This window comes from Cariama cristata, unplaced genomic scaffold (genome assembly GCF_000690535.1).
Source record: "Cariama cristata isolate BGI_N322 unplaced genomic scaffold, ASM69053v1 scaffold1529, whole genome shotgun sequence".
Lineage (NCBI taxonomy): Eukaryota > Metazoa > Chordata > Aves > Cariamiformes > Cariamidae > Cariama > Cariama cristata.
The window spans coordinates 56,465-71,992 of NW_009633838.1; the positions used below are offsets into that span (position 1 = coordinate 56,465).

The following is a 15,528-nucleotide window of genomic DNA, read 5'->3' on the forward strand; positions in this document are numbered from 1 at the left end:
AGGTCCTGGCCCCCCCGTGTCCCCCCGCCGCAGGCAGGAGGAGGACAGGCTTTGATTTCCTTTCATGTTTTGTTTGCGGGGAAGGTATAACAATGTGACTGAGCATTGATTTGGTTTTTGCAAGTTGATTTTTAAGTACGGGTGCCAGAACGGCACAGCCAGGGGTGTGCATTGACCGCCGCCGGGGTTATTTATGGCGTTATGGCTCAGAACTTAGGTCGTGTATCGCAGGATGATGGAAGGCTACCTTTTGTGTAGCATCGCTGTCGGTCCTGTTCTTGGCTTCTCCGCTGAATTAGAGGCTGTGTGCAGTGGTGGGGTGCGGTGCCATCTTCCGAGCGGTCAGGCTGCCCGGGGAGGCTGCGATGCCCAAACCTCGGCTGTCCTCAGCAGCAGTACTGGGCAGCGACTGCCACTGCTCCTCCATGGGCAGCTCCGACCTTCCGTTTAGTTGGTTTTGGCATGCTCATTATGTGTGCTGGTTGATTTTTATTTTTTTTATTAGTAGAAATTTGAACTTGTTCAACATCTTTAGGGGTTACTTCCATCGCTGCATTACAATGTAGAGAGATTTCTGTATTTTTATCCTTATTTTAAATTATGCAAGCAGATGACTTGAGTTTAAATGCTTTTAAGGATACGCAGTGTGCATTTTGTCTGCTGCTGCTATCAAAGGGAAGAAAACCACTCTCATGTTCTGCATTTAGACCTTCTGTATCTCTCTGATTTTACTGCTCTGCATTATTAAAATGAAACAGGCCATCTGTGGAGCAGCTTCTCCCATTTAGTCAAAGGGTGGGAAGGAAGGACTCAGAAAACCGGTGGGAAGACGACATCAGTGGATACAAAGCGATTTAGTTAAACAGTTAGTTGCAAATGAGAAACTGAAATAACAGCTCAGAATTTGGGGGTAAGTATTATTAATAGGAACGAGTGATCTGCATCCTGACTCATGGGCCCGACTTGCCACCACTTTGCTCCATGTCCCTGGGTGACACTGTTTAACTCCGCTTCAGTTTTACTGCTGTCAGATGAGATTAACGCAGAAACTGATCTATTTTTCAGTAAACCAGAAAGCAACAGATAGTTTCAAGAAGACTGGGTGTGGGGGGGAAAGCAAGCTATTAACTAAGTTGCTTTGTGATAGGTATTTAAAAAAAAAAAACAAACAAACCTTTCGCTCATCTTCAGGTATGAGGAAAAAAGAGTACTTCATGGATAAGGTCCTGGCAAGACAAATAGCCCATTTTCAATAAATGGGCAGCAGGAAAGGATGAATTACAGGGAGAGATGTTCCATTTCTGGATGTATTTTTAAGTCTGTTCTGTTTGGCCTGATTCTGGTGATAATCTTTACAGCGGATACAGATCCTCACTCGCAAGAGTAGGCTTATGTGAGCAGCGTTTCTCCCTTGGCTGGAACTCTGCATATTGCAATTCATAAAAAATTATTCATTCCCGCAGCAGGAGTCATTTGAATAAGAAGTGGAGTATTCAGCTGAAAGGAGAGCACTGTATGCATTAAGCAACCCGGGTGACTTATACTAGTGTCAACCTAGAAAGTCCCTTTGTGGCTGAAAATGCAAAAATCTTACGCATTATGAAGTCTGCGGTTGTTTGGGGGAAGAGGAGCACAAGCCGCCTTCATCTGCTGCCCCGTAACAACTCTCTCGGTGCTCTGGGGCATGGATTTGGTCTTTTTGTTGTTCATAAAGAAAACGGTGAGTCCCTCTGGGTTAGGACATCAGATTCCTGATCGGGTAAGGGGATGCTCCTGGTGCCATCCAGAAGACCACGGCAGCAAGAGAAACCGGGGTTGGGGGTGAGCTCCTGGTGTGTGTCCAGTGCCTGCTGCAACGGGAAAATCTCGCCCTCAGCCGAGGCCTCTCACTGGTATGGTAATAAAAATAACAAACAGGAGAAATAAATTTAGGGTTTTCTACTGTTTTTATTGATATAAATGGGAGCACTATGAAAGTAAGAAGTGCCTGAGGGCAGTAAAATGTAGAATAATGAATAATAATGTACTTCGATATTAACCTTTCTATTGCAGCACGGGCTAGACACCACCTAGGTCATGATCTCATCACCGTGGCAGCTGTATAATTTTATAAAAGTGATAACAATGATACTTAGCCAATATATTTCTATTTCCATAATAGAAGCTTTATAGCTTAAAATCGCAGATTTACCCTAAGTATGGCAGGCTGAATTTCCTTTGTATGTGCTTTGTATCGTGTGTATAAAAAGTCCAATGTGACATCAACTAGAATACTTTTCTTCACTGTTACAATCAGCAACTATTAAAAAACCTGCAAAGCAAATTTCTGGCATGAAGGAAGTTCATAAAATCACTTAATATTATCGCCTTTTTATTGAGTAAGAAGGTCAAGAAAATATCTGTACACTATCTTAACAGCTCCATAATACTGTGTAGTGTGTGGCTTGGGCAACATAATAAAATCTGAAAAAAAACTAGCTGTCTTTAAATAGATCTTATCATTTCTCACCTAATGCTTTTATCCCAGATTTAACGTCAGTAAATTAAACTATTTTGGCTTGAATGCTAGGAAAATCAGAAAAATACTTCAGTAGCTGCTTTCAACTGACTTGGCATCAGTAATCATAATAAGTGATGATTTAGTAGCTGGGTAAATAAAATTTGTATAACTAGCAATCGTTAGTGTGGACATACTTTGGACAAAACAGAGAAGAATAAAAATATCATAAACTGATAAAATCACTACTCATATGAAATTGGGTCAATATGTTGTATTTGCTCCCAAGCCACGTGGACTGAGAATGAAAACACTTTAGGCACGTGAGAAATGCAGTAGGTCAACAACTTTGTGTCTTAATTAAGCTTAATTATTTTCCTTATTAAATAACCCCAGAGCCCTCAAAGTCACTGCTGACCCATGAAATGGAGGCTTCACAGTGTGTGCTAGTGACTTGGTAAACCAAGAGTGACAGAAGTCTCTCCTAAAAAATACCTCGTTCATTCACACCAATAGCGCGTTATCATCGTGGATCTCCACCAGCCACCCACCCGTGACATACTGGAAACTTCACTTGGCTGCTGGTGATTTCTCGTGTGCGTTCGCCCCTGGACCCCGTCTTCTAATCTCTTCCTTTTCCTAGGGGATTGCTCTTTTTTGGGTACCTCCCTGCCCTCCTGCACAGCCGTCTTTCTCGTCTGCAGCCCATCCTTTCCCTGTCAATGTGTGCCTGATGCCTTCCTCGTGATAAATGCCTCCTCTGCAAACCTGCCTGTTTTTTTTTCCCTCTGTAATGCAGCTGACCATGGCAAACTGCATCGTTAGTCTTGGAGCCTGGTTTATCCTCCAAAGCACGTATAATTCCCTCAGCCATCTCTGCCAGGGAAGCTGAGCATTATGCTTTCAGGCAGAAAATGGGCAACATGTAACATCAAATGGAAGGAGGGATGCAAGATTAATGTTAGAAATAAATCATTTGGGCTTTTTTTTTTTTGAGGGGGGTGTAAAAAAACAACCACAAGTCAGCAAGCCTCATTTTCTGGTTGAGAATCAAGCCACTCTTCTAAGTGTTCCCGCAGTGCTGTGGCATCTTTCTTCCTTAGCGATGCCCTGGTCCGGGAGGACCCGAGCAGGGGGGTCTGGGAGGGGATGGGGAGCCTGGGGGGCTGGGAGTGTTTCCTGGGGCAGGGCTGGATGCTGTGCTGGCGCTCTCCGTCCAGATGACTGACTGCAAACGGTGCAGAATAAAATGCCCACATACAATTTGATGTGCAGAGCCTGACTCCAGCCAGCTTGCGGGTGCGACATCCCTATCTTCCCCCCAGGAATTTCTAATTTCAATCACTTAATGACTGCTGATAACTCTGATCCCAGTCAAAGAGGTGCTTAGGCTGGCACCGTGGATATCCCACTGAGTGAAGCAGGGAAACAGCCAAAGGTGCTGGAGTTTTGGTGGCATCATAGTCAGGGGATGTTTGTCCTTGCCCTCACCTGCACTTCCCCAGCCCTCTGTAGTGCTTGGGATTGGGTCCCTTTCCCCTAATCCCCTCCTTCCACCCCCCTCCCTTTTCTTCTTTTTAAGTCTGCTTCATCGCTGTGTAGTTCATTTAGATATTAATCCTAGGGTGGAAAATGAACCCATTAGGTAGTATCGTCTCCCTATGTGTAAGAAGAATGATTTAATCAAATCACTGTGATTTAAAGTAATAAGAGATTTATTTTAATTTGTAAAATCTCATAAAATAGCTATCTATATCTCTTAGAGATATTTGCTGAAAAAGGTAGTTTTCTTAAGTATGATATATGGGGAGCATTGGGAAATCACTAAATCTTGTCACACAAATCTAATACTTGGCCATGTACAAGGGTAAGAAGTGATTATTCCTACTTTTATGTTTAAACATCCAGCTTTTTTGGTTGGGTCATCTAACTCCCTGAGCCCCTGAACCCAGAACTCTTATGTTTAGCACTGTGCGTGTAAGTTGTCTTAACATCTTCAGTTCAAAAAGATTAGGCTTAAGTACAGGCTTGAGTCTGTCGTTATTATAAAGAACACGTTTGCCTCCATTTCAGCTTTAATGTTTATTATTTTGCAGTTTGTATCCAAGTATTTTTGTTGCCTGTGATCAACCATGGAACAAGTGGTGCAGAGGCTCCTATTCACAGACTATTTTGCATTTACCCCTTCAGAAAAGGAGCTGCTCATCACCACGCACCACTGCCCAGGGGCTTGTAAACCTTTTGCCTGACTCTGTGCTTCGCCGCATTTTGCACCACCATCCTCCTAACTGGGTCCCTGGGTTCATCTCAGTTGTGCTCGTGCCTCGGCAGGAGCTCGGGAGAGTCGGAGAACTGCTATAGTTATGGCTATTAAATAAGGTTACGTGATGTAAATCCTTACACGTTAGCTCACGATATTTGTGTGGCACTAATCTTTGCATGGATCCATCACAGCCTTATGATTAGTGTTCAAAATACAGTAATATAGATACGTAACTACTTTACGGACTTCTCTTTAATAGGAATTTAAAGCATGAAACTCATCATGGGATTCCTAATGCTTAATTAAAGACCCCTGACAAGATTGGTTGCATGGTAGCAGTAACACTAGCAAAAGATCAGTGTTTGCTGAGAGTTGAATATTTGGGGTTTGCTTTACTTACTAGCCATGCATCTAATGTGAACTTTAAAAATAGTAAGATTTTTTTAATTGATCCTATTTTCTTTTAATTGAAAAATATATTTTTCCTCTAAGATTTTTTTTTTCAATTGCTTTAAAGTACATTGAGCACAATTACTCTTCTGAAAATAACAGTGGACAAAAATGCAATGGTGGTGATTTGTTAGCTCAAATCACAGAGCAGCAAGTGGGTGTGTATCCAGTTCAGCCGGGCTTTTTCAGGCAATCGTAATAACTTCTCTGGCAGTATTCTCGAGAATGATATAGGGAAAAAACAGGGAAAAAACCATTCTAGGAGCAGTGAGATTCCACTGAGCATTCTTTACTAACTTTTAAATTGGACGAAAATCTCATCCACTGTGAACTGGCACGGTTCGGTTCATTCAGTGGAGGTGCACAGGTTTACACCAGATGATGTGAAACATTCTAGGTCTTATTCTGTGGTGTATCATACCCCAACTGTGCACATATGACAGCACGTTGTGTAAAAACTGATAACACTTATCAAATAAAAAATGGTGCCTGTGAGCATCCTATGGAGCAACGTAGGACTCTTTCCACTTGGTCCGGGCTATGGGGGACTCCTCCTGGTCCTAAGGATGTTGGGAAGGAGGGCAATTGGCAGAGGTCATGTGTTTCGGAGGTCTTCCCCAGGATTTTGGCTATGTGGGAGCAGTGCAGCCAGAAACAGCGAGCGGGTGCACAGTACTTCCACCCAGTAAGGAATTAATAGAAATTTGGCCTGCTACTTCCCTCCATCCCTCTGCCAGTCAGTCGCTTGCCTGCTTGTCTTGATCAATACAGGAGAATGATAAAAATGATAAAAAATGTACTCTTTTTAATAGGGATCTATATTCCTTCTTGAGAATGCAGAGGGATCATTCTAAAAAAAATCAATGAGAATGTTATTATCTGTTATTAAATCTGTAAAGGTTTAGAGTAATTCTTATGGAATTCTATTAGAGTTTTATCAAGACTTATTGGTTTTATCTTATTAAGTTATAGAGCACTTTTCCCAGAGGTCAGTTAGTTTGGCACGTTGGTAGGGTATACTGTTTCTCTTTCTGAGCTGTATATGTATTGCAGATCTTATGCCTGAATATCCCCTTTGGAACGTTCTTTTCATTATGAGTAAAACTAACACACATAGGTTTACAGGGAAACAGGTTTAGCTTGTATGTACCTAAAATCTAAGAATATCTTCTAAATTTTCTTCTGAGCCATCCACATGAATATTTTACTTAGGAAATTTCATCTCAGAAGTGTGGAGGTTGTGCTGTCCCTTCTAGAGACTGTGCACAGAAACTTTCATAAGTCACTAATTTGTTGTTAATTAAGCAGAACAGCTGTGGCAGAAGAGTTTTACTAAATGATTTCCCTAAAACGTGGGAAACCCAGGTTAAGTCCCTGCCTTAGCATAAATACAGCAGGAGGAGACCGGGGGTCTCTGCCATCATAGGCTGGCTCTTTTCCTGCAGCTTCATGCAGTTTTATTTGGGAAAGTTTTCATTTCAAGCTGCAGAATCCACATTAAGGACTGGACAAGCCATACTGAGTATATGGAGTTGACTCAAATATTCAGTAGTCCTTAAATACACCACTGAGGTTTTCCTCCTACCACATTTTGGTGTTTTGCCTGGGGGTTTCCATGGTTTGGTTGCAGCCCTTCGGGTGCTGGCTACCAACTAGGCAGCACGGCATTGAGTTGGGGGGGCTGGTGCTTGGGGCTTGACATCATGCTGAAGCACTCGGATGTATTTGTTGCAGGAGAGACCTGCACGTATTTTCTAGTGAGGCTGCAGGTAAAATCTTAATTTGCTTTCAGCCTGTGTCTGGAAGACCTATTTTTCTGGTTTGATTTTTGGAGATGATGTATATTGTGACTTATGAGCAGTGGGCTTTGGATGCGAGTCATGAACAGTAAACTCAGAATCAGGAAAATATGTATTATAGTTGGGTCAATAGTACACAAAGCTAATACAAGGAGACAGATTGACCCCACTCCTAATCTTCTTTCTTATTTGAAAACATCTGTTTACATGCTGTCTATTTTTATCCCATAGTGGATGGATTGCTATGCTAATTTAATGATGCCATATGGTTTTCCTCTGACTCAATTTCATTGAGTGGAGTGCCAGATTGAGTCAATTTACCCACCTATTTCAGTGAAAGAAATTGTTGGCTATGGTGCAAGGAACTTTTTTCTCTCTTTCAATGGAATATGTATTTACTGTCACTTCTAACTGCAAAATCAAAAGGAGACATGTGATCAGGCAATATAGAGAGATGGTTTAGTATCTATAAGAGCTTGCTGCTACTGTGTTTCCACCCTCTTCTGCAATGCTAGTACAGGCTGTAAAGCCAAGTAAAAGTACAAAATAAATATTCTGAGCTTTGCATCCTCAATGGGTTTGCACTTTTAGGATGGCAGATAATTTACCTCTGAGCTTCTCAGTGGGCAACCGGCATTTTCAAGTCCTCTTCATGATTGGTCTGCTTTATCCAGGTTTCAGACTGACGTAGTTTGAATACCTCAACAACCTTCTTAGTAAAAGGAAAAACTCTTTTGTAACTGAACTTGGATTGGGCTTGCAGTTCTGGAAGTTTTAATGAAGAATACCAAATTTAACTGTCTGTGCAAGCAAAAGCTCTGATGTTGCTCGTTGCAGGCTAAAGACATAACTAGAAGGACTTAGGAAGACTACTCAGCACTACTAGTAGTGGTGAATATCCTGCTAGTCGAATATGGGTGTTGTCAGACTGATATAACTCTCTGAAGGGAATGGGCACAGCCCCCTTACTTCAGAGGGATGGTCAGATTTGGGAAAGACTAAAACCGAGTAGGGATTTCAGGTGCTAGGAGTCTGTAACCTGGCTAAAGGGCTGGAACAGCGATGGCCTGTTTTCCTGGCACCTCTGGTGTCGAGGCGATAAACCTTTTCCGTGTTCTATGCCAAGAGTGCTTGGCTGTGTCACTCCACGTGCTCTTCCTTCTGAACGGATGAGAGAATACACCTTCTGCCAGCTACAAAACAGAAAAAGAGAAGACAAGGGAAAAAGACAAAAGACTTCACATATGAGCGCATAGACATGTACTAATATATCTGTCCTTGTGCAAGTCTTTTGTTTGCCAAGCAAAACCAGAAGTATACTGGGATAGTAATACAGTAAAACTGCTGTGGGAGGGTGGTCACACCGTGCTCTCGTGGGAGCTTCAGCCACCGCAGTGACGAAGGTCGGATTTCTGCCGTCGTGCTGGTCCTTGGGGTGCCTGTCGATTGACGCGCAGTTATTTGTATGCACAGAGGTTTCTTTAGGCTCTAGGGAGTTGTCTCAACTTTAGACAATAACGGGTAGAAGAGTGCTTAAATACAGCAAAGTGAAGCAGTAGTGCCTGGAGTAGTTCATAATGGGATGTTCCTTTCGGTCTAAAGTTACCATTGCGTACTGGGAAAGTAAATATTTGTTTCAGAGTTCTGTACTGTCTTGTGAGAAAAATCCGTTATAATGAGCGTGATCTTTGAAGAGATATTGCCTGAACTGGTAAAGGGTATTTCGCTTGGTTTTAAACTACAGAATTTGAAAACTTGATAGAGAAAATCCCAACACTCTGGCAGGTCTAATTTGTGATCAGAATTTAATGAACTGTCTAATTTTGGAGTAGAGTTTTAATTTTTTTTTTTATCTGCCCTCCTGGTTTGTTTAGACATACCTTTGCTTTAATCACTATAGACATGCGTGTGCGTGTTTGTATACATACGTGTATATTCAGTGATAGACATTTCTGCAAAAAAAAATAAACAAAGCCAAAGCAAAATACGTTTCTCCTCTGGCAAGTTGGTGAGGTGCTACAGAGAGCTAGAATACGGTTAAGAGCCATGTGAAAACTATGGACCAGCCGCTGCTACACAGCTATTCAACAGCTGTTACGTGGTTCCTTTCAGTGAATAGAGGATTATGTATTTTCAGAAAAAGAAGACTCAAGGGTTTCAGACAACTTTACTGCCCTTCAGCTTGGCTGTTAAAAATTACAATTTTTTCCCTGTTCTTGTAATACTGGAGTTGTGCGTCATTTTTACTGTTGCAGCACTGCAAGCTGTTTGTGGCCACGTGGCTTCAGTAACCACCTGAATCTCACGGGTCTAAGGAAGGAAACCTTCCCCCCCACTTCAGGGTGTCGAACCCCAGCGCCTGGGAAACAGCGGTGATTCGCAGTCACCTCTTGGAGGTTTTGCTCTCTGAGTTTATCTGTACCTTTGTGAAGGGAAATGAAGGGAAAACCACATGCTACAAAAACAATAAGGTGTACTGATAATGACCAGTTTAGGTGAAACTGCCTTCTCTGGGGGTCGGGAGAGGTTAATTACAAAATTAGTTGTATTGAGTTCAGCCTAATATCAGCTATACCATATCATTTATTTTCATTCCTTAATGGTATATATCTAATCCATGCACTTTGCTTATAACTATTTTTATATTAATCCCTCTTTTACTTATAACTTGCCTAGCTTTATACCTCACAGTTAATAGCAGAGTAATTTACTGGCAAGATGCAGCTCATTAGATAAAATGTGCAACGGACTTCTTTTCTTTCCACGGTCATCTCGTGTGGCTAGAGATGTGAATGTGTGCTGGATACTGAAGGAGAGAGAAACGGGGTATGTGTTTTTCAGGCTGCAGCACTTGCCGTGGGGGATGAGCTAGTCTTCAGCTTTCTGCCTGTCTCCTTCTCCAGGGTTCGATGCCTATTTTACTTCCCGCACCCTGGAGAACAACAGAAGGAACGTGTGGTTTGCAGAGTACTGGGAGGAGAACTTTAACTGCAAGTTAACCATCAGCGGGTCAAAGAAAGAAGACACGGACCGTAAATGCACAGGTAACTTCATTCGTTTCACCCTCCTCATACTGCTGGATGCGGGCTGCAGTGGAATGACTGCACAGCTGATGTAAGGAAGCTTGGTTGGAGACAGATTGAAAAAATAAATTGGATTTTTGTAGGTTGTAGACAAAATGGAACAGCTGCATCAGCCTTACAGGACAAGAGAAGTAGATGGAAAGAGTCAAAAACACGTTATTCTATTTCTTCCTTTTTCTGGCTGTCCATCCAGCAGGAAAAATCAGTATTATCAACGAGACCCAGAAGTACTTTTGTTTGAGTGCAGGGTGACTGGAGGGTTTTTTGTTAGTTTGTTTTAGATGGAGAATATTTCCGCAACTTGTGCCTTATCACCCACCTGCAAGTCACAAATTAGCCACCTACTGTGTCAAAGCACCGTCTGCTTACAGTCGTGTACTAACCATATGTGTTTGAATTCAACTTTTGAAGGAAATGCACCTGTAGATAGGAAAGTATTAGCAGTATTAGTATTAGAGTGAAATGTTTTCATTTTAGGTAGCATAAAGTTGTTGATGAGATTTTTGTTCTCACTGATGTTATTTAAGAAATTGGAGTTAAATAAATTTTTACAACCTCAACTCAGTAACATAGAAAATGCACTGTCTGTATTTGTGACTGAGGTTCATGACCTTTGGTAGCATCTTGTTTGACCTCTGTTATTTTCTGCTGGCTGACAGATTCACTCCTCTTTTCCTTTTATGAGGTACTGCCCACCATTGGAAATATCATGTTTTCTAGGAATTCCTGTTTCTGATCACATGGAGATTCAAGGGGTTAGTTTTAGTTACAGAGATGCCCAAGAAACAGTGTGAACGATTTCATTTTTAACTGAGTCATGTGTATCTTCATTAAGATATCTGTCATTACACGGGGTGATACAGTTTTTTGAACTTGAAGTGGTTGTTTTGAAAGGAAATGATGGGAGAGAGGGGTGTTCTTGGAGCTATTCAGACCTGACCAAGTGCTACCAGGTGATCCACAGAGACAACAGCAGCGTTGCCAGTTTAATGATGTGCTGAATTAAGGCGTTAGCCTGAGGGTGCTTGTCTAGAAAATTGTTTCTAAAACTCAAAAATGTAGGGGTTCTGCCCTCAAACCGCCAGGTCTCTGGTGAGCCTGGATTTGTGGCGTGAACCTCAGTTGTGTAGGGTTGGGGCACTTGCTCGGGGCTTAAAACGCAGTGGATAAAGCTTCGGCCAGAATGTGTCTCCTGGGATACAGATGGCAAAGCCAATAACGCCGTCTGACGTCCTCCTTGCTCTTGCCTCCCTTTACCTTTCCTTCCCTCTCCTTTTATTTTTTCACAGCAGTAGTTTAAATGTGTTATGTTGAATAATTGCCTTGAATTTTGATCAAAAGAAATTAGTTCATAGGAGGATATGTTTTACTTTGATTGAAAATTGATGAAAACTTTCCATATTTCATATCATCTGCTTTTGGTTTCAATTTGCGGATGGGAGTAGGAGTGTTGTGCATAGAAACAGTGCAGTTACTGCTGGGAATACACTGCTGTTAAATTTGGCATTTGGAATCTCCCCTGAAGGCTGGAATTTGGCTCAAAATTGCTAAAAGATCTTTGGGATAATTTCTAAAACTCTCTTATCACCCTTATTGTTTATGCCATTGTTTTATTACAATTGCTCACAGCCTGTGCTTTCGGATGCGGATGTACAAATGGTGTTCTGCCTTCCCTCGGCATAGATTCAGCAGAAACATTTGTTTTCGATGGCTAACTTACCCTGTCGAACTGCAATGCCGCATTATAGCTCAATATTCTACCAAATGAGATGCCCTGACATCTTCCTTCCCTCTTCTACAAACTGAAGTAAATTGTGCATCAGAAAAAGCATTAGCTTTGAATTGTATTGCTGGTATGAGAGTCTTAATATCCCACTGATGTAATAATATTATGAATGATGATCATCATTATTTTAAAATTTGATTGGTAATTTGTAATGCAGTGAGGTACTAGGCTACAGACCATCGGTTTCTGACAGCTGTAGTGCTCCCGAGCACCGGCGTGAGGTGTGGGAGGCTCAGGCTCCGCATCGAAATGTTTGCACGTAGCAGGGAGCAGCTCAGTGCTCGTGGCCACAGGCTGCGATCAAGAAGAAAAGCATCTCCAAGAAGGCACCCTGTGGGCAGCTTACCTTTTCATATGGCAGCTTGCAGAAATATTTCTATATGTAGATCTCCTACATGAATGTCATTTATATTTATTTAAGCATGAAAAAATTTCCCTGATTGGGATGGGTAAGATGTAGAATGAGAAAATGGAAGTACGTTTAGCCCACCCCACCTTATTTCCAGATAAGATTAAATACAACACATCGCTGTAATTAATAGTGCTGTTTCTAGCGACTGGCGTGTCTTGGCGTGGTTTGGGGCATGATCCAGTGCTGCTAAGTTGTACTTCTGCCAAGGACGCCTATATTGTTGTGCAGATCATTTCTGCTGGGATGCAGACCATTTCAAAGCAGTATGTACGCTTACGGCAGAAACAGCCAAGTCCCTTGGGTTTTCCCCAGAGAAGAGAGGGATCGGTTCCTTATGCCAAAGTGGTGTAAACTGAGTTGGGTGCTGCCTTCTGTGCTTGCCCAGGCCCTGGGGTTGTTGCATCTACCCTTGAGGGATGCTGCGGTTTGCTTTTGGGGACACTTCATCAAACCACGTGGGGAGTCTAGTGTAATCACTGAAACAGCTGCGTAGTAACAAGCATGGGGTTTGGACAGTTTGTTGTTTTACTTCTTGCTGCTTCCATTCAAGAGTATTAGAGATTCACTTCAGTCATAACAGGCCACGTCAGGTTAACGTAGGAATATTTTGGAAAAAAGTAGGTTGCAGTACAATGCATTATTCTAAAAATGTGCTTTTATAGGAAAGGATTGAGAGAAGAAAACAACTGTCTTTGCAGAAGAGAATAGTACTGTAGTTCATAGCTGTGATTCTGCAAAGGGAGCCACGCTGAATGCCCTGCCCACATCACGTTACGTGCAGAGATGGGGTCTGGGCCTTGATTGTGAGCTTAACTGAAGGTATTTTCTGTGCAAAACCGCATTGTACTTATATTGCCAGTGCCATGAGATTTAGGGAGTTAGAATTAACAGATCATAAAATCATTGAATGGTTTGGTCGAAAGGGACCTTAAAGCCCACCCAGTTCCAACCCTCTGCCATGGGCAGGGACACCTCCCACCAGACCAGGTTGCTCACAGCCCCATCCAACCTGGCCTTGAACACTTCCAGGGATGGGGCAGCCACAGCTTCTCTGGGCAACCTCTGCCACTGCCTCACCACCCTCATGGAGCAGAATTTCTTCCAAATATCTGATCTAAATCTTCCCTCTTCCAGTTTAAAGCCACTGCCCTTTTTCAAAAGTCCCTCCCCAGCTCTCTTGTCGGCCCCTGTAGGTACTGGAAGACTGCTCCAAGGTCTCCCCAGAGCCTTCTCTTCTCCAGGCTGAACAACCCCAACTCTCTCAGCCTGTCCTCACAGCAGAGGTGCTCCAGCCCTCGGATCATCTCCGTGGCCTCCTCTGGACTCACTCCAACAGGTCCATGTCCTTCTTGTGCTGAGGACCCCAGAGCTGAAGGCAGTACTGCAAGGGAGGTCTCACGAAATGATAAAACAATAGTTTTTGCGTATACCTTGTCGTGAACCAGGTTGTTCATAAGTTTCAAACTGATTATTGAAATCAAATGTACAGTGCTGAATAATTAATAGTATTGCACCGTACCACCTCCATGCAGCCAACCGCTTGCTCTGCTAACAGCAGCCATCAGTGTGGTTGCTCCTGGTTCCAGCAGTAACATCTCCATCTGTGGGTACGGAATATTTCCTGCTCCATCAGAAGCACCTGCGTACGCCAAAGAGAAATGCAAGCACTTGGAATATACACAGAGGCACCCGCTATACTGACAGCGCCTGCATTTTTAATGGCCCACCTCCTTGGCGGGTAACACTACCTGAAAAGGAAATTGCAACACTTGACTGTTTTCACTTATTAAACATAGCCTTTAATTCAGATAGCTTTACACTCAAGGAGACTTAATGAAGTGATATAAGGGTGATGTCACCTTGGGTGTCATTTATCAGAATGTAGATTACTCGGAGAGCTTTTCTAATTATCTGCAAGTGTAATCAGTCTGAAGGCACAGCCCAGATGATGGCTCAGACAATGACTTGCTCTAAGGGAGAAAGCTCCCTGCAAGATGAAGTGACAAAAATTCGGCAAAAGGGTCTGTAAAAGAGAGACAGTTGTGTTTAGAATTTAAATGGGAACAAGAGAAAATGCCTCGAAGGGACCCAGATTCACCTTCCCGGGCAGTGTGTAGGCAGGAACAGGCTCGGGACTCTGAATCCTCTGGGCGTATGGTGCACGGAGGAGCACCTCGTGCAGCCTTGTTGTGAGCAGACCCACGTGCCACGGTACACGGGGAGTCAACTCCTAAACCCACCCGTCCTGGGGCATCTCTGAGCCGTGGCCTTTGTCAGGTCCCTGTGGAAGGCTGGAGGAAGAGGAAGGGGTATGGTGGAGGGATGATGCTGTCAGGGGGCATGGTAGAGGGATGATACTGTCAGGGAGCTTGCCCCATCATCAGGATTTTACTGGGCAAAGAATTGGCAGCTCAGAGAGGCCAAATCCCTTTGAAAATGTAAGGAGCATCAATCAGGAGAGGCTATTCTAAGGGCAGAGTTTATCTCGTCTGAAAATCATAGAATCGTTACAAGGCAGGATTAAAAGTCAGTGAGGAACAGAGGTGTCTTGGGTAAAAATAATAATAATAAAAAAGGTGGTAGTTTGAGTGTGTATATACACAGAGACACTCACTTCTAAAGCTGGGGAGAGAGCACCTTGTGCGCTGCCGTGCACGAGAGACTTGATATGAGGTCAGTCAATGTCCTGCCTTTGGTCTCAGCCTCCTTGGGATACAACTGTTGAAAAAGTCAGATCTCCATTTAGTAAAGTGAAAGGTTAAAGTAGCAAAGGATTAGTTATCCTATATCTTGATGCTGTACAATAAAGTTGTTGCAGCATGTGCCATAGCGCTGTCAGAATTTCCTGTAAGTGCTTTTTGTGTGAGGGGTTTTACCCTTTGAAGGGGAAGAAGCAATACAGAGTGCTGAGAGCTACTGTCTGGGTTTTCTTGAAAACAAATGGTATCTGAGAAATACATCATGTACCCAAAATGCTGGAAGCCCAAGTCTGGATAGCCAGGATTTGGCGTGTCACCCCAAATGTGGCACTGTTCTCTGTTTCATGACCATGGAAAAAGAGGTGTGGGGGAAGATAGCCCAGCTAATTTTGGCAAACCACTTAATTATCTGTGGTTTGGTTTAAAATGATACCAGTAGCTGGTGTGGGGTTTTTTGAGGTTAAGGAAGCTAATAGCAATAGCCTGTCTTTTTTTCACCAGCAGTCAAGATGGCTTGTACTATGAAGCCATGTGTTAGG

General features: G+C 42.9%; 1 protein-coding gene across 1 annotated transcript in view; it reads left to right on the top strand.

Annotated features, from left to right (window-relative positions):
• The window catches only part of GRM7 (glutamate receptor, metabotropic 7), a gene marked incomplete at both ends in the record, with an annotated part of 118,307 nt that overhangs the window by 18,423 nt on the left and 84,356 nt on the right, over positions 1–15,528 (top strand). The window contains one exon of the mRNA XM_009706893.1: positions 9,913–10,053. Within this exon, the coding sequence (XP_009705195.1) occupies positions 9,913–10,053 (141 nt within the window). The remainder of the gene's footprint in view (positions 1–9,912; positions 10,054–15,528) is intronic.